This window comes from Parasteatoda tepidariorum, chromosome 1 (assembly GCF_043381705.1).
Source record: "Parasteatoda tepidariorum isolate YZ-2023 chromosome 1, CAS_Ptep_4.0, whole genome shotgun sequence".
In the NCBI taxonomy this organism is placed as follows: Eukaryota; Metazoa; Arthropoda; class Arachnida; order Araneae; family Theridiidae; genus Parasteatoda; species Parasteatoda tepidariorum.
In genome coordinates this window covers 39799604-39819019 of record NC_092204.1, presented here as the reverse complement: position 1 = coordinate 39819019, position 19416 = coordinate 39799604, and the positions used below count along the sequence as shown (strand labels likewise).

General features: G+C 28.3%; 1 protein-coding gene across 2 annotated transcripts in view; it reads left to right on the top strand.

Annotated features, from left to right (window-relative positions):
* Nucleotides 1-5467: 5467 nt before the first annotated feature.
* LOC107447029 (pyruvate kinase PKM) overlaps nucleotides 5468-19416 on the top strand; it is a 29119-nt gene continuing 15170 nt past the window's right edge. Inside the window, exon 1 of one of the 2 annotated variants that reach the window (XM_043038951.2) lies at nucleotides 5468-5620. In XM_043038951.2, coding sequence (XP_042894885.1) covers nucleotides 5576-5620 — 45 coding nt within the window. In that variant the 5' untranslated portion in view covers nucleotides 5468-5575. Of the gene's footprint in view, nucleotides 5621-10724; nucleotides 10967-19416 lie in introns of those variants that run through there. The other variant, XM_043038953.2, reaches the window with a different exon arrangement.

Sequence of the window (19416 nt, the reverse complement as noted above, 5' to 3'; positions counted from 1 at the left end):
ACATAACTCTTAACTTGAAGAAAATTTTTGAAAATATCCTTAAAGTGGTCTTTGTTTTTGAAATTGCTCATAAAACCATTAAACGCTAAAAACATTTTACAACTTATTTATAATTATTTTTTAACAATCACACTTATGCCAATTGGAAATACTCAATTGGATTTATGTTATTAACAAGCATAATAAAAAGGCAAGAATTTTGTGTTTTTAAAATGGAATGAAGGGTTTAAACTATTGTATGAAGTACACATATATTAACAAACATAATAAAAAGAAAATAATTTTGTGTTTTTAAAGCGGAATGAAGGGTTTAAACTATTGCATACAGTACACAAATATTAACAAGCATAATAAAAAGAAAATAATTTTGTGTTTTTAAAATGGAATGAAGGGTTTAAACTATTGCATACAGTACACAAATATTAACAAGCATAATAAAAAAAAATAATGTTGTGTTCTTAAAATGGAATGAAAGGTTTAAACTATTGCATGAAGTACACAAATATTTTACGTTCATGATATTATGGTGTTGCGTACGTTAAAAGTAATAAATTTCTACAAAAAAAGGAAGAAAAAAAACTTGCAAACATTTACCTAAACATTTTTAATGTATGGATTTAAATTTTTAATATATATATTTAAATTTTAATGAATATATAATGTTCTAATATTTTTACTTTTTTATTATTGATTTTTGTCTTCCCTCCAGAGGTTACTTCTGACATTCCTTTTTTAAACTCCTTTTTTTTTTCTTTTTTTTTTTTTCTTTTTTTTAAATACTCTTTGGCACACCATTGTTTACAGTGCTACACATTTCAGTAACTTTGATTCGCGAATAATATTTATTTTCTTGAAAAATTAATTTTATTTCATTCATTTATTTATTTTGGAAAAGAAATAAAAATTTACTGTTCTTCTAGAGCTGTTCTCATTTTTGTTCCTTTCTCTTCTTTTAACTCATGTATTAACAAAACAAAAAAACAAAAATTATAGACTTACTGAAAATGCTTAAGTTTCGAAAACAATCTATTACACTAAAATTAAAAAAATTTAATGTCAATGACCGCATCTGAACTTTAATATGAGTTACCGTTGCAATGACTAAAATCTTTTTTCTAGGTTCATAAACCCATGATAGCATACGTAAAAGGGCATTAAATCCTTCGTCATTTAATGGCAATCGTTATTAATATTTTATATAACTCCCAACTTCTGAAATCAGTACTCCAATTGGGCTAGTATAAGGCTCGTTACTTTATTTTATTTTCATTATAATTAATCTTCTTTACTGCTTGATGAACCTTGGAGATCTATTTCTTAGGACAATCCAACAGTTTTGATATTTTCAGTCTCGCTTTCCTCAGTAGTTGTTTGTTAAATTTTGACAGCGTTTCTTTTTTCTCCCCACTTTTCAATTTTAATTTGCTATCCTTAATATACGAACTTTTTAGTCTTCATTTTTTTAATTAGATTCTAAAATTATATTAAAAGTGGTCATAAGGCAATATTTTGTAATGCCACGTGGTTATAATTCGCTTACATAAAATTTATTTTAACTTAATCACTACCGCGAAAAAAAATCTTCTATACTTGCTGTGGAAATTTTGTAGCAGTTAAAAAGTATGTTAATATGGGGTAATAATATTATAATAATAATAAAGCAAAACTGCTAATACTAAACACCGAAAAAGTATCATCTAACATCTTGAAGAATTGTCGACGTAAGTTATCAGAACAGTAATTAATTAATTATTATTATTTTTATTTGGTTTATAACTAATATCTTACAAAATGGTGGAAAAAAAAAACTAAAAATGCTAAGAATGTTTAAAAAAATTCTATGTGAAAAAATTTTGTTTGAGAATTTCAAACGAAAAAAAAAAAAATTCCGCTGTTGCCGTGATGTCGATGTTACCATAACGCTTCAATATCTACAAGAATTACAAACGTTTAATTTCATCACTTTTAATAAAGTTTAAGCAAATGTTTCAAGAATTTTTAAGCAGGCTATTTTTTAAAAAAAAATAATTATAAAAAATATAAATAAATAAATAAACACGTTGTTAATTCACAATCGTTACCTTCTATCTTTTTGGTTGAGTGGTTTGCTATTCAGATTTATACTTATCTGATGTTAACTTCAATAATTTTAACTTTTGGTGATGATTCCCAAAAAATATTCCTCTTCCTTTTAACGAAAATCTACTCATTCACGAATATCCTCATTGTTGCCAGAGCAATCAATAATGTTGTTGCATCATCTCTCTCCTTTAAGACAGCCACATTTTTTTGTTTCCTACAGTGAGGTACTACACCCCATGAAATACAAGAAGTTGGTTTTGCTGTTTCCTAAGGCACCACGCAGAGAAAACTCATTTACAGTACACGATAAATTGGTGGAATAATGCCATTCTCGGATATTGTTGTCACTATGTCACTGAATTTAGCCAATTAAGTAAACACGCTAAATCAATGTTTTCGTTTAAAGCGCATACATTCTTTGTTTTAATTCAATAATGATTTCAATATTCTGATAGTGGTTGTAAATCATTTAACGTTGATAATTAATATGGCAACGCCGCTGTCTTGGAAACAATCCTGAGACGCAGCGATCCAAAATGTTGGTATAATTGAAAAATATAAATAAATAAGTTGTTTATATAGTTGCAGCAGTTTACTATGTTTATAGTTTAAATATGTTGTTTAAAAAAAATCTCAATGAAAAAATCTTAATTAAAAAAAAATTTAATTACAAATTTTAATAAGTGAAAATCTTAATAAAAAATCTTAACAAATAAAAATATAATATACAAATTAAAATAACTCTGACACACTGTTGTCTGTTTTTAGAATATTTCTACTACAAAAAAATTAAGTTAGAAATAAAATTGCATGTCGTCCTTTACTTACTTGTCCTCTAACAATCCATCAATGATCAATCAGTTAGATAGCAACCAATGGGAATACTATTCTATTGGGATGAGAATACGTATTATCCAATAGGAATAATGGCAAAATATTTTAATTTTATTATTATTAGTTTTTGATAAACTTAGTGAGGCGAGCAAATTTAAGTGCGCGCAGAGAAGAATTTATAAAACAGCACTAAAGCAAATTTTTTTATGAATGTGAATTCATTCATATAAACGACTAAAAATATGTAGAAAAAAAAGATTCGCAAGAGTTTAATAAAGTCTTAAGGAAAATAATTGCTTTGGCATAGTTAAGAATCCATAAATTCAGTAACTATCATGGTGAAATCAAAATCTAATGATCCTAAATCAAACCATATGATACAAGTTTGCTTTTAATTTATTGAAAATTGTACTAAAAAATAAATTTACTTTAAAATTGGAGGAAGAAAGCAAACTACAAGAAAAACTGTTTAAATATAACATTTATTAAAAACTTGAGTATAAATTCTCCCCAATGGGAAAAAAAAATTGGAAACTAAGCACTAATACAGACCATATCATTGAGCATACAGGGAGATAGTTTTTTTGATTTGTATCAATTAACATGCGATTTATATACATATCTTATTATAGATTTGGCGAGCTTGTTAAATTAGGTACAAAATCTTTAAATTAAGATTAAAAATCTAAGCTCCCCTAGAGGCGTATGATGACGTTTCCATTCACGGATTCCTATGCAACTCTTAACCCTTATGATGTGCTCTATCTTCCATAGAAGTTTTGCCATTTTGTTCAGATACTCACAGTACACGATTGTTACGACTTAATTTTCAACTTGGAGGACCTTTTTCGCGTTATTTTAATTACTTAAAAGTTATCTCCGCTGGTTGCTTACAATATATGACACGAATTTAATTTGATTGGTTACATAAATGTTATCTCCGCTGTTTGGTTACAATATATGACACGAATTGAGTTTGATTGGAAGAGCTTCTTCTTCTTTTATTTATTTTTTTTCTTATTAAAGTTACAATTAAAAAAGAAGTACCTAAGCAAAAAAAAAAAAAAAAAAAAAAAAAAAAAAAAAAANAAAAAAAAAAAAAAAAAAAAAAAAAAAAAAAAAAAAAAAAAAAAAAAAAAAAAAAAAGAGGTTATGGTCAACTCTTTTCGATTACTTTTGATAATATACTGGCATATTATGTTGTTCTAAATTAAAAATAAATAAATAAAAGGGATAAAGGATTAAAATTAAGAAATAATCTCTTACTTCTTATCTCTTTATCGGCTTTTGAAACATCCTCGTTCGATTTAAAGCTTTTCCAAGATCTGTATCTTTCAAAAAATAATTTAGTACTTGGTAATGTTTTTTTATACTTTTTTATTTTTGCATTTTTCCTATTGTACTGAAATAAAACCGTATATTTATGTTTTAAGGGGAGTTAAAAGAATAGAAACCATCATGAAAAACAACCTTAAAAGGCAATACTGAAATATGTAAAAGAAAAGTTAAGCAAAAGCACATTCATTTATTCCATTTTGAGAATTTCATTTCACACCTGAAATCGCAAGCTGCTAATGAGAAAATTATGTAGGCTTCTGTACTCATTACAAAGTACAGCTCATGAACCCTTGACAAGTTGAAGAACGGATACAAAGAGAGTAAGAGAAGGACATCATAAAGATACATCCAGGATTACGAAGGGATCCAAATCGAACCCTCTACCTCCACGCTATAAGACATTTAGCGGAATAACGATGCTCTCTCAGGGAGGCACCAATCATAATTTAAGTCGGAAAAGCATACGTCGTTGGTAGTAAGCATCTAGCTACCGCAACAAGCTCTTAAAATACCTAAATGTTCTGGATAGTAGTAGTACTTTAATTAAGTCGCACGAGAGCTGTACAACGGGCTATTGGAAACACCCTTGCTGATAATCCAAAGATATGCCAGCACAATTTTGATCCTCAGAAGAGGAGATGCTCCCCTTTTGGTAGCCCAACTACCTCCGAGCAAAGTCGTGTACTTTACGGTAGAACAGTTTAACGGGGACAGATACCGCGCATCCTTGATGCAAAGTGGTCACTCATCCGCTCATTGACCGCTGTCAGTGATGTTTGACTTCAGTGATCGACTCGCAAAAAAGCAAAAAAGTACTATAGCTCGAGCCTTTACACATTTTACAGAAGAATATCACTTATATAGAGAGATATTCGTACCTTACATTCACAATTTATGGTTGAAATAGAACCCATCACCTTCATGTTTCAAAACTTAGTTACTTTCTCCAAACTTATGTCCCTCGGCAACTTCGGCTATTGGTCGCTAATGTTTATTGGTTTATTGGTACAACATACATTTGCAGGCTTGATTGCTCAGTTAAGGCTTATAAACCTTTGTCGAGTAGAAGAACAGATAGCACAATACAGAGAAAGACATCACAAAGAATACATCCAGGGTTACGATGGGATTCGAACCCGCCACCTTCACGCTTAATAGAGCGTTTAGCGGGCGAAATCGCTCGGCCACGGAGGCCCCTGGTGGCTAATGTTTGCAAAACTTTGAACAAGGCAGAAATAGACAGCTTAAAGTTGCAAATAATAATTTCAAAAACCCTAGATCTTTGAAATTATTTAGAACAGTTCGAGCTGCAGAGAAAGAAATGGCACCTCCCGGAGCATCAGTATCTTATGTTGGGAATGAAGAGGTACTTTTGAAATTTTTAATTACTTGACGTAACATTTTAAATTTTTAAGAGTACTTTGTTTTAAATTTAAGTTGCTTAGAACTGTTTCTTCTTAATACTGCACAACTTAATTTTTTTTAGAACTTTAAAATTCCAAGCTCTAAAACATGGGACTTAATTATTTTAAGCAATAATAAGAATTTGAAAAAATTTGTAATTTTTATAAACAAGAACTATTTTAAATGATTGTAACAATCTTCTGTAACTGTGTTAAATTAAAATTCCTATTTTTTAATATTGAACTTTGGGGAAAGCTCTTATACTGTAACACTGTATATATTGTACCCCACATATATACTGTTCAGTATATAAACACCCGATATATATTGTAGTAATAGTAATACAGTATATATCATACTCGATAAGTTGTAAGTATTTAAATAAACATTTTATTTAGTAAGCAACGTCAAGACAATGTTTAAAGTAACTAATCCTCTAAAGTGGAATTAGCAACTTAGCAATATTTCGTGCCAGAATGAAAATTTAACTCTTGTTTACTAGCCGCAGTCTACTAAAAGGCAGATTTGAGGGTCATGTTCCATCCATCTAATAGGGAAGTTTAAGGAAAATTTATCTAAGAAATCTGACAACAGCTTTGAATAACGTACACAAATGTGCATAACGCATACAAAAAAAGGTTTATCACCTTTAACTGCACAAAGTAATAGTTTTTTTATGAAGCTGCAAATTTTACAGCTTAAAATAATCTTGAAAATAACTCAATAGATTAAATTTGAATGTTTGATGACAAAAGAATGGAAGAAATAATTTAAAATAATTCTGAAATTAAAACAAAGATTAAGAATGAAATTTAGTAAATAATAAAAGCGAGCAAGTTGTACATAAAGTAGAGAAAACGAAAAATCTCCCCTAGCGCTTTAGCAAGATCATGTAAAAAGGGACAAAATGAAAAGATACAAAAAAATTTTAGACCATTCAAATTTTTGATAAAATACAAACCTTTGCGTTTCTTTATTAACCTTTATTATTGAAATACTGTTATTTATATAGTGTATTGAATTTATTGTACTTACGCGTAATATCTGTAAATTGGAAACTAATCACACTTTGTTTAAATTTCGAATTAGTTTTGAATTAAGTAGTTTATAGTAATAGGCTACCGGTTCTTAAAATTTTTAGATTTTTTTTATTTATTTTCTTTTTTTGCAGTTTTATATTTTTGACACATTATATAATAACAAAAAAAGTTTCTCTTTTTTAAAAATTTGAAATTAGTTTCGGAGTAATTAAATTTTAAAAATTTTACGAGAAAAATATTCGGTATTTAAACTATTCATTCAGTCTAAGGTATCACGATAAAATTGCAAAATTTTAAAAAGTTTACAAAATTTTATCACTTATTATAAAACTATTTTTCATTGTTTCACAAAAATAATTGTCCCGCAGTGGACTGATCGTTAAGACACGGTTCCCAGCAGATCACCGAAGTCAAGCATCACTGGCTGCGGTCAGTGTGCGGGTGGGTGACCACTTGGATTAGTCTGCTTAGGAACCGAGGGTGTGTGGTATTGGTCTTCGTTAAACTGTTCTACGGTAAAGTGCTCGACTTCGCGTGCAAATCGGACTACCGAAGCCGTGTGCCATCCCGTCTGCAGAGGATCAAAATTGTGATGGCATGTCTTCGGATCATCCTCAGGGATGTTTCCCAGACCGTCGCCAATAGCCCATTGTGCAACTCTAGTGCGACGTAAATGAACTACAACAACGCAAATAATTACTAAAGCATTTCGGTGAAAATTACCGAGCTGTATGCTGTTTCCATAGAGAGAAACACTAAAATTTTCTATTTTTTGGAAGTTTTGACCATCTTTCTTAGTGTGGTGCATTTTAAAGATTAACAAAAATGTGCATTTTTTACATCGTTTGGACATTACGATGCCAAATATTCTTCTTTCATTTAAAAAAAAAATTGATTATTTTTAAGGCAGGGTCTAAATACATAGATAATTCTGTTTTTATTTGGTATTCGACGATATATGCCGATCAAATTATTTGTTCGATTTGTGAGATAGTAGAAAAAAAATACTTATATCTTCATTTATCAAATGGTTCATTAATTGCTTTATGTATTGACTAAAATAAGTATAAAATCGTTAAATCAGTAATATATTGCTGAAAAAATTATAACAGAATAATTTACACAGAATAATTTAAAACAGAATAATTTACTCTTTTTACAGAAGTAAATGAATTGCATCCATATATATAATTTATTCTACAAAGATTGCGGCTTTTTACCTTTTCCGAATTCAACAAATGTATTTTAAAAAATTCCAATAACTTATATTCAATATTGAGCAACGCTTGCTGAACTGAACTGTTCATTTTTTCGAATAATAAATGAAAGTGTTAAGTTCCGTTTATTTTTATGAATTTAAATTGTTTCACTTTGGTTATAGCAAATCTATTTCCTTAGCAGTTCGTAAATTTGACTAGTAAATTAATTAAATGCTTGTTTGTTGATATATTACACAAATCATACTCGTTTTCTTAACTGCCACTTTTTAAGTTTTTTTTTCCTTTTTTTTTGTGGTAGTGAAATATAAATTGCAACAATAACTAAGCTTAAATTTCATCAACACCTAAAATCACGCAAATGATTACCAGATAGTATTTTGTGGGTTGAAATTAATTAGTTATTTATGATCGAGATAATCTTAAATTTATTAAAAAATAAGAATGATTGAGAAATTTTCCTTTTTGAAATTTTTAATTAGTTTCTGAGTAAATTTTAAGGATTTTGCACAGAGAAAAAAAATGTCGGTAAAATTATCGCTCTCTACGGTAAAATTGTTCTGTCTTTTCTGTTTAAAAAAACAAACTTAATTTTGATATTACAAACGAAAATATAAGGTATTTAAACTATTCATTTGGTCTAAGGCAGAGGTCGTCAAAGTGGTCTATATAGACCCCCAGGGGTCTATTTAACATAAGCGGGGGTCTATCCGAACCGGAAGGGTCGATTGGTCGAAGGATTATCAGTATTTTTCAGATATGTGACAATTAGAAATAAAAGAAGATTTGGAAATATATACAGGTAATCTTCGAAAATTGAGCGACGATTTTAAATTGCGTTTTGTTGATTTGGAAAACATTGACATCCCTGATTGGATTATTGTGCCATTTTCTGCTCAAATTGAAAACGTGGACATCAACCTGCAAGATGAGCTTGCTTAATTATTATGGGGATTTGAAGCAAACACACTTTTTAAAAATTTAACAATAAGCAAATTTTGGACAAATATAAATATAATGCGAAAATATGTAAGAATTTACGAAATAGCTCAGCCATTTATGATAGCATTTCCAAGCTCCTATATGGTTTAAGCCGGTTTCAGTCATGTAAATTCAATCTTAACTAAGAACAGAAATAAATTAAATGTGGAGTTTCGAGGGGATTTAAGATTAAAATTGACCAATTTTGAACCCAATATAACGAACCTTGCAGGGGAAAAAACACCAGGCACACACATGTCATTGATTAAGAAGCAATAAATCCGTAGTTACTTTACTTATTATTTCTACTTACTTATAATTACTTATTATTTCATAAATATTAAGGTATTTATATTTCAACATTAATATATTTTTCATGAAACTATTGTTACACTATGTTCTATTACTTTAATAAATGTCCAAAACCATAAATGTACAGACACAGTATCTAATAGTTTTATTTTAATTAACAGAAAATTACTTTTATGAGGGTCGATGGAGATTTCGAAAAATTATGTAGGGATCGATGATCAAAAAAGTTTGGCAACCCCTAGTCTAAGGTATCACTATAAAATTACTAAATTTTACCTAGTTTACCAAATTTCATCAGATATTATTAAATCATATTTTAATTCATATTTTAATTGTTAATTTTACTACAATCATTACCAAAGCGCTTCGATGAAATGATTTTTGTGTTCCTATTGAGCCAGAAACACTGTAAACTATTCCATTTTCTAGTAGGTTTGACAATACTTTTTCTAATTTCTCAGCGTGGTGTTTTTTACACAATCCAGAAATTCTAACAATATTTGAGTGTTTCTTTACATCGTTTGGGCATAATGTCAAATATTTCTATTCCATTAAAAAAAAAATAATTAGGTTTAATTTTATGAGGGGCTTAATATCTAAAATATTCTATTTTAGTTGGAATTCAACGAGATTTGATGATCACCACATTATTTGCTTTTCGGTTTTTGGGATAGTAAAAAAATTACACATTTATCAAATGGTTCATTACTTGCTTTACGTACTTATTAGAATAAGTATAATATCGTTAAATCAGTAATATATCGGTGAAAAAAAGAATAAATGAAAGAGAAAAGAATAGTAGAAACAGATTTTTTCTTTCATTGAAGCAATTGAATTATACATATATACTTTATAATATTTCGGCTTCTTACCTTACTGTTTCAAATTTGATAAATGTAACAAATCTATTTCCTTAGCTGTTAGTAAACTTAAAGATTAGTTATGTGCTTGCTTGCGTTTTAGACAAATCTTATACTTATTTCTTAGTTTCATACTTTTTAAGTCTTTTCTAATGGTAGTTGTGACAATAACTGTAAGCATAAATTTCTTAAATTTAATCAACACATAAAATCACGTCAATGATTGCCAGATAGTTTGTTTTAATAAATTAGGTATTTACGATTATTAAGAATCTTTTAAACCAAATTTATTAAGCAAAGAATAAAAAATTATTCGATTAAAATTATGATTAAAATTATAATTAATTCGATTATAATTCGATATCGATAAAAAAATTATGATTCGGTCAAATTAGGAATTTCATTAGGCAAAATCAGAATTTCCCCTCTCCTAAAAATTGAATGTAGCGGAGCGCTTGCATGTAAAATTATATGCATGAATTACTGCATAGCATTGTTGGAAAAAAACTATAAAATTCATTAAATTAAAAACACATTTCGCGGGCTTCAGTCGAGGGGATCTAACTAAAGAATATAGAGGGGACCTTTCTATATTCTTTGATCCAACGCATGCGCAATAAATTTCCGGGGTTTTCCTCCAAAACCACATATTTTGCGCACACTGTACACGTGATTCGCGGTGGAAGAAAATGACAATGTCTTCCTACAGCAGCGCTCCACGCGGTGAAGCGGTGATCCGGCAGGAGAAAAGGACGCGCGAACAAGGTCATCTTCGCCCTCTCCCGGCTCGTGTCCAACCTTGGCAATCCGATCGGTAGCAAATAAAGGACGAACGCTCTTATCATTCAGCTGGACTCGCTCTATTTGTATTCCCAACAGGTGTAATTATCAACTGAAGGTAAATTTTGGCTCTATTTCAGTAATATATTTACATGTTTACTTCACATTATTTAGAATTCTCTGATTACCTGTCGATCTGATGTTTATATTTATTTCGAATGAATAATTTTGCTCTATTCGGACACCGGATTCTTTTCATGTAGAAGTAGGGATGGAGGAATATGTGCCTTCAAAGATTTTATTTTTTTTGAAAAGTTTGATCAAAAATTTTTCTGGTTAATCAAATAGTGTCCTATTACATACGGAAAGAAAATTAAAAATATTTTAATTATTAATTTAAAGACTGGAAAATTTTTTGTTTTAGTTGTAAAAACCTTAAAAATTATTTTAAATATTGTATTATAATAACTCAATTTTCTGTAATGTATTTAATTTATTCCTAAAATTAATGGTATGTTATTTTTTTTAAAATTTAATACTAACGCTCCATAAAAGAACTGAGAAATTTTTTTTTCTAAGTTAAATTTTGAAGGAAAAATTGAGTATTTGATATTTTAGTAAAAAATATAGTTATGGACTAACATGCAGTATAGGTTTGTCGGAATTAAAATGATTAAAAGTCTAAGTATTTTAAGGTAAATTGTTTTAAGTCAGTAAATTTAAGATTTTTGAAATTGGGCTCTACGTCACACCTGTAGAAAAACTAATACTTAAAACAAGTTATCATCGTCCCCTTATGTCAGGGACGAGCTTAATTTAAGCTCCACTGAATGATTGGACAAAATGTTTCAAGTAACACATTGCATAAGGTTAGTAGAGGTATTAACTTGAGAGCTCACACCTCCGCAAAGGAGAAATTTTTTAATGGATTTTATTACTTCACGTTCAATTACTAACAATTTATGAAGGTAGTTTTGTAAGTCCGAAAGTATGTAATGAATATAATTGTAATTTACGTTTGAAGCATTTTATGAAATTTATTTTTCAAATATTAATTTATTTAGTTAGAAATTTATCAATTTATGTAGCTTATTTATTTTAATAAGCAAGTTGTATTACTGACAGATCTTTTGAAATAACATAAATTTATAAAATTCTCAGTTCAAAAGAAAATTTTTTATAAATTGGTAGGTGAAACTGCAGGGTACTACAAGTATGCAATGTTAGTTACAATGACTAACTGTTAACAGCTCATATTTGATTAACTTGATATTTAATTCTGAATATATACTGAGTTACTTAAAACTATTAACCGTAAACACTTGCTCACAGAATTCTTTAACCTTTTTTAATTTTTAGGTTTGTGACCTTAAATTTGTATAATTTTTTAATCGGGGGACGTAATAATTATAATACTAATAAAAAAATATCAAAGGATAAGTTTTTTTTATCCTTTAGAATAAATTACTGAGGTGAAACGTTTGCAAAAAAAAAGTTAACCTTGAGACTTTTTTCAACGAAGAAATAATGTTCAGGTTACATTCTTTCAACCTTTCTTTCCTTCACTTAATAGTTAGTAATTTTTGTAAAAAGAACCATTATCTTCAGTACAATATTTAGGTACCAGACAGAATTATATACTACTACCTGATGTGTATAGTATATTTAGGTATACTATACACCTGAGCCTATTCGGGCGAAAATTCCCAACAGAAATTGGTAGAGGAGTAGTGATTCAATTATGACTCACTAATTTAACGGTGACTCGATTCATTACCTTGAAATTGCAACCAAACAGAAAGTAAAAATTTGAGTGATAATTTTTTCATAAATGACAATAAAAGAATATTAATATTTTTATATTGCTGAAAAAATAAAAAGAATTTAAAATTTATGTTTATGCAAATTTGGATTAACCATGGATTAGAGCAGTGTTTCCCAAAGTGTGGTACGCGTACCCCCAGGGGTACGGGAACAGTTTAGTGGGGGTACGCGTTCTAATGCGAAATATCTTGCAACAAACGAAAATTTCTTTTAAAAACAAAGCTAGCCATGAAAATTTACGATTGCGTATTTTTCTTTTGGCTAGTTTTGCAGAGTTAACAGTTAATAATTAGTGGTGTCAACAGCCAGTCGTGATTTTTTACTTTTGTGCAATTTTTTTATAGTAAAAAATACATTCATTTTTCTATTAGTGGTACGCAGCGTTACGAAAAATTTAGGAAGGGTACACAAAAGTCATAAGTTTGGGAAACACTGGATTAGAGAATCATTCTCATAACTGATTTGTATCTTATTGGCGATCAGTTTTGCTGTTTTTCTGAGTGTTGAAAGGTGTCACTCTACCTTTTCTTTTATCCGAAATGTCTTTCTCAGAACATTTCATTTTTCAGAAATTTTAAATCTACTCATAAGTATTTTTTATTTTATTTATTCGCGCAGTAGGTGGGAGAGGGTAAAATATGAGAATATATGTAAACTGTGATGGAAAAAATGAAATATGTATCGATCTTGCTCTTAATGGCAAAGCTACGAAATTTTTCCTATTCAAAATTCAAGAAGAGTGCGTAAATTTTTTTACTATTATTAAATCTAATATTTTTCTATGCAATTGCTTACATAATTTATTAACGTTTAATGCATCTTCCGTTAGTTATAAAATTATTTTCACAAAGTTCACGGGCTTCTAAGACTTTACTCTAGTATTACATCAATTTGTTCGTACCTAGTTTAAAAATATCTGGTATTTCGACAGAACTCGGATTGTAACTTTTATGCATCCTAAGTCATTAGAATAAGTCAAAAAACGCAGTAGTTAAAATGAATGTGTTTTGTAAAAATGTACCAACTTATCAAGTAAAAAATGCATGTAACTATGGTTTTAATTTTAAAAAAATATTTAGGTAAAAGAAATTTTTATTTACAAATAATATGCTGTTTGCCTTTTAGAATACACTGGGTTGGCATTAGAAAAAAAAATAGAATTCAGCACCATATATTAAATGTCTTGTTAATAAATAAATCATCACTTTGGCATTAATGATTGACGCTTGTATTTATGCTCATCCCCCCCCTCGTAAATGCTACGCGTCGAATAAAAAGAAAATTTCGAATTTATGATAATTTTCATTTATGTTTATTACAATAAAACAAATTCGATATTTGATTCTAAAAACAATCGAATATCTGTTTTATTGCTTGTGATAATCGCTCTTTTCAATCACCTGTGTCTTGATTTGTTTGAATGAAAGAGAACGATTACAGTTTCGCAAACATTTAAGAGTAATTAAAAAATGTATCAATATACGTTCACTTTTATCAAATAGGAAGAGACTGGCCGGTTAAATCACCTCGTGACCTGATTTTTGAACTTCATTCGTTGTAGTTGAGCTTTCAATATAGTATCATTTTATGAGTTGTTTTAATTTTTTTTAATGGAATTATTTTATCACCGTTGCTACTCGGAAGAAACAGTTCGGTGTAATTATTTTTACAGTAATTAGTCTCGTATAGTTAAATATCTGAATAGGTAATGAAACTAAACTTTTTACAGTACTCTGATTTGGTCTGGTAAGACTCTCATTTTTAAAATGACCTTATGGATTGTACTTTTTTAAATCGAACAAATAGTAGGTTTTTAAAACTTATTATGAGAAATTTCAATTTGATTTTGTCAAGATGGATGTTTGAATTTTAATCATACAATTCTTTTTATATGTTAGATTTTTACAGAATTTCTAATTTTTAACAGTGATTTTGCCAGTTTTCTAAATGTTATCAGACATTTTCCATTTTCATAGCACATAAACGTAGATGGGATTTTTGGTGAAAAATTGTTAATTTCTTTGCGATCGTCACGCGTATTCTTTTAAAATAAAATTTTTTTAAATTTTAGTTAACTATTTTTAAAACCTCTTGAATAGTAGACCTTATTGTTCCGTACTAAAAAGCGATTTAGCCTCATAAAATGTATTAAACTTCCGGTGGTAGACTGGCTCTATTTTTAAATTTGAAAGAACGCGTTAAAAAATACCCGTTCTAAATTTTGCTCCAGACAGTTGCATCCGATGGCGCTTACATTTTTATGAATGAAAAAAAAAATGTAGGCTCGTTCAATATATTTACATAACTTATCATTACTAACATAAATTTGGTTTATTTGAGAGTTGGGAATTATTTTTATGGAGTGTCTTAGTTTTTAATGGTATAGTTTATTTATGGAGGTTCAATATTTATTCCAGGCAACATACTTATTATTCTAAAACTTACTAAGAGTTAGAACCGAAATATCCTATCACGTTAAAAGAAAAGAAAAATATGTGTATAGTTTCTGGTGCTAAAAGTATTTGAAGGAAATTTTGCATTTCGCAATGGTTGAAATATTTATTTTCAAAAATATAAATTTTATCGGTGGGAGGGTAGACTTTATTCTTTCGATATATTTTTGTTTAAAAATCTTTCCGTATATATCACATGATTCAGGGTAATTCAGTGAAACGATTTGAAGTACTATAAAAATAGAAGTTGCAATTGCATCAAAGCAATAAGTAAATTTAAACCAGCAAATCCTTTCACTTGATTTAAAACTGCTATATTTTATTAACATACTTTAAACAAACAAAATTTTAAACTCGTGTCTCCATAAACAAGGTGAAGTAGATAAAATAAAAATCACATGATTATCCTATATAAAGAGGGATATATGTTAAATGTATGGATACATATTTTTAAGATGCTAGGCTTTGACCTCCCAAAAATTTTCACTATTTGGGAATTTCGGCAAATTCAGGTTTTGTCCAATTTGAGTTTTTAACAAATAAACGGCCGTTTAAAGACTGTTCCTTTCGTCTCTGTCAAGAGCGAACATTCTCTTCGAAAATTTCAAATTCTGACAAATCTTATGAAAATGAGAAATTATGAAACATCAACTATGTAATGATATTTCAGTGCAAAAAGGAAAAAAAAATTCCACAACTACAGATGACCGTAACATGTTTTAAAATCCAGAATTTTTCGCTTTTTAGAATGTAACTAGATATCTTCCTCTTAGTTCAATTTTATTTCTACTTTTCTCTTTGAAATCTCTCGTAATTTCAGATTTTTGTAGTTTTTGACATTTTTCATTGTGTTTCAATATTTCACGAATTTTTTGATTTTTAATCAATATAAACTTTTCGGTAATTTTTTTTTTTTTTTTGTAACATTTGAAGTGGGTTTGCGATTAAGTCGTAAAAGATTCGTCGTTTGGGAATATTGTGAATAGGACGATATTTAGTTAAGTAAATCAATGGATTAATGTATAAATCCGAATGTTCGTTCTCTTTTATTTTTCCTTAAATTAAAAGTGATAATAAACTTAATTTCATGTTTTGGTCTTTCCGAACTATATTTGTATAGTTTTTAATAAATTAAGACCGCCTCCGATGTGTAAACTATTCAACGTAGCATATATGTATTGTGTAAAATCTTTTTTATATGCTCATATAGAAAACCAGATTTGTCACGAAATTTTAACTTTGCCTTTATGATTTACAAGATTATCTAGGAATATTTAAGTCGTTGAAATTATTGTTATGAAAATTCTACTGAATTATTCAGGTTCAAATTTACATACCTTAATATTCCCATCTTGATATTTATTTCTGACTCTTACCGCTACTCAAATACCATTGTTCGTTAGAGAACGTGTGCGTGATAGTAAAGAATATATGCATTTCGTATTAAAGTTTTGAAACCGTATAGGTCCGATATGTCAAGAATATCTAGTGACAATAGGCATAGTTCTGTGTATGAAATTATGACATAAAGCTATTCATTGATGTTTATAAATTTATGAATTTTCTGTCAGTTACGATTTGCGTACTGACAGAAAATTGTTCTCCTCTTAATTGTTCAGATGGATTACTCTCCTCTTAATTGTTTACTCATTTGTTATTAATTTAACTCTAAAAATCAAGCCACTTTATGGGTTAAGGTGGAACTGCAATTTTTATTTTGCCATATTCTATTTATTCGAACTTTATTCCTAAAGGGAAATTTTCTTTTAAAAAGTGGTAATAAATTCATAATTCAATTTAACCCCCCTCCCGTTTGCTGTCGCAGTTTTAAAGTCTTGTCAGACGAATGATTAATTTAAATGTGACATTTCTAAACAACAAATATTTTGCGTTTTTAAAACTTATTACAATAATTCATTTAACTCAACAAATATTTTGCGGTAATTTGCTAATTTTTCGTTATCTAAGATTACTGAAGGTGTGGGATTACTGATTTTTCGGATTACTGAAAACTACTATTGCCGAATTTCGTGAATTGATACAGAGCATATTTTTACTCCTAGTGCTTGAAAACTATAAATTCAACGTTATTCTAGTAACATTTATTATACAAAATTGTTCTGAAATTTTTAACATTTTGTTTTATGTAAAATTACCCGATTTTGTTCGGTATTGTTAAGTTTGGTTTCTTAAAAATTACCGGATTTTAATCTTAAAACTTTCTAGTTTTAAAATTTAAAATTTTCTATTCAATTTTGAAATACATATTGTGGAAAGCTTTATTTTTTCCGATGTTTGAAGATTTGTTTTATTGAACTAAGAAATTTCATACAAATTTTAATTGAAAATAGTTTTAAAATGTAGTCATATTATTTGACAGTTCAACAGAAAATCCATATAGTAGACGTGTTTTCTTGGATTTCAAGTCCGTAGCCTTGCAATTTTGAACCCAACCCAGAAGACTTAACTATTGATTCAAAAATCGGCCTTTTTGTTTAATGAATTAATAGCTGGTTAATTTTATTTAGTTACCTTGGGCAAAAAATGTTCTTTTCGGAAATTTGCCTTGAAATTCTACATCAACACAATAATAACTTGGATTGTTGTGGAAATATATAAAATATATCTTTGACTCTAATAAAAATATTTAAATAAAAATTAATTTTTTTTTTAGATTAGTTCGCAAACAAAATTGTTTAAAAGTTCCGATTATCTAAGTTGGTTCTTCACGATACAGTTTTAATTTTTTTTAAATTATTTAAACAAATTTGATGCTTTGCATAGTAATTATTTTAGTCTGTTTTTTTTATTTTTCATTGAATGTATAGGAATTACTGAATTTAAGACCTTATTGTGAGACAATAATAAGAAAAATAATACATTGTAAAAAAATTTTTTTAATTATATTATTTGAGATTAATTATAATGGAAAATTTCTAATTTTAGCACCAATTTAAAATTTATATTTAAAAAATATCAATCCTAAATTGTTTTTCCCACTACTTGCACCTAAACTTAACCCCTATTTTATTTAAATAAAAGGATATAAAACATCAAAAATGCGACTGATCACTGTCTCGCAAAAAACCTTTTAATTACTTAAAATGGAATTTTGCTATCCATAAAACTTTAATGTTCAGCATTAAAATGAAACATAAATTGAAAAAAGTCCTGTAAATGGATCGTGAAAATTATTTTCACTCTGTTATTGATCAATTTAGTGGAATTCTGTGAAAGGCAAGTACCGATTTTCGATACGATTTTTTTATTCATTTGAAGTCTCAAGGTTTCGGTGACATTTTATTACTTGTTTATTTTTTACCACTTGATTTGCGCTCAACTGTTAGCATTGGTTTTATGTTTTAATAGATTTTCTATGAACAATTTCATTTGTGTTAAAAAAGAATATAACAAAGGTTCAACAAAAGTAGAATTTTGTTATTAAGATTTAACAAAAGATACCACTGCAAAAATCGTAGAATCTGTGAATTTCCATCGTTGTTGAAATTTTATTCTTTTAACCTTTTCGGACAGTTAATAAAAGACTGATATTCCAAATAAAAACCTTTGCCTATGTTATTTAATTGAATTTTTGTGGGATCTAAACCGTAATTTTTAAGAAATTTTATTTTTATTCAGAAAGTTAATATCAAAATTTTTTTAGACAGAAATTTATCTGTAGAAAAACTTATCAGAAAATTGCCAAATTCTATTTCGCATAAATTTTGGTAGTTGCTTAATGACTTCAAAAATCTGCGCGTCAAATAGTTGTCTGATTGCTAAGTTTTTTTTAAATTAAATTAAGAACAGAATTCATAATAAATGTGTTTGGAACTAGAGCAGCTTGAATTAAAAGAAAACTTGAGGTGATCTATTTTTCATTTATTTAACTGTTAACAAGCGTTCAAAACTATTTTCTATACAGACCACTCACATAATACAATACACAACAATATTTTCAATACAATACACAACACATTAATGGACAAATCGCTATATTTCCATATTTCTCATATCAATGCGACACAGAACTTTAATCAATTTCAATTTCGAAAATGTTTGAAATCAGCATTCCGAAGAATTTTTCCTTCCAAAATATTTAGAGTTAAAGACAACAATATTTTTTAAAATTGAAATATTTGATGGATCATATTAATAAACAATTAATCCTTAAACTTTTTTCCTACACATTGTAAAAAACCTTGAGTCGTAGATAAAAATGGAAAAAAAAAAAAAACAAGTTTTTTGTAAAATAAAGCAGCACTTGAATGTAACGACCAAAAAGAAACAA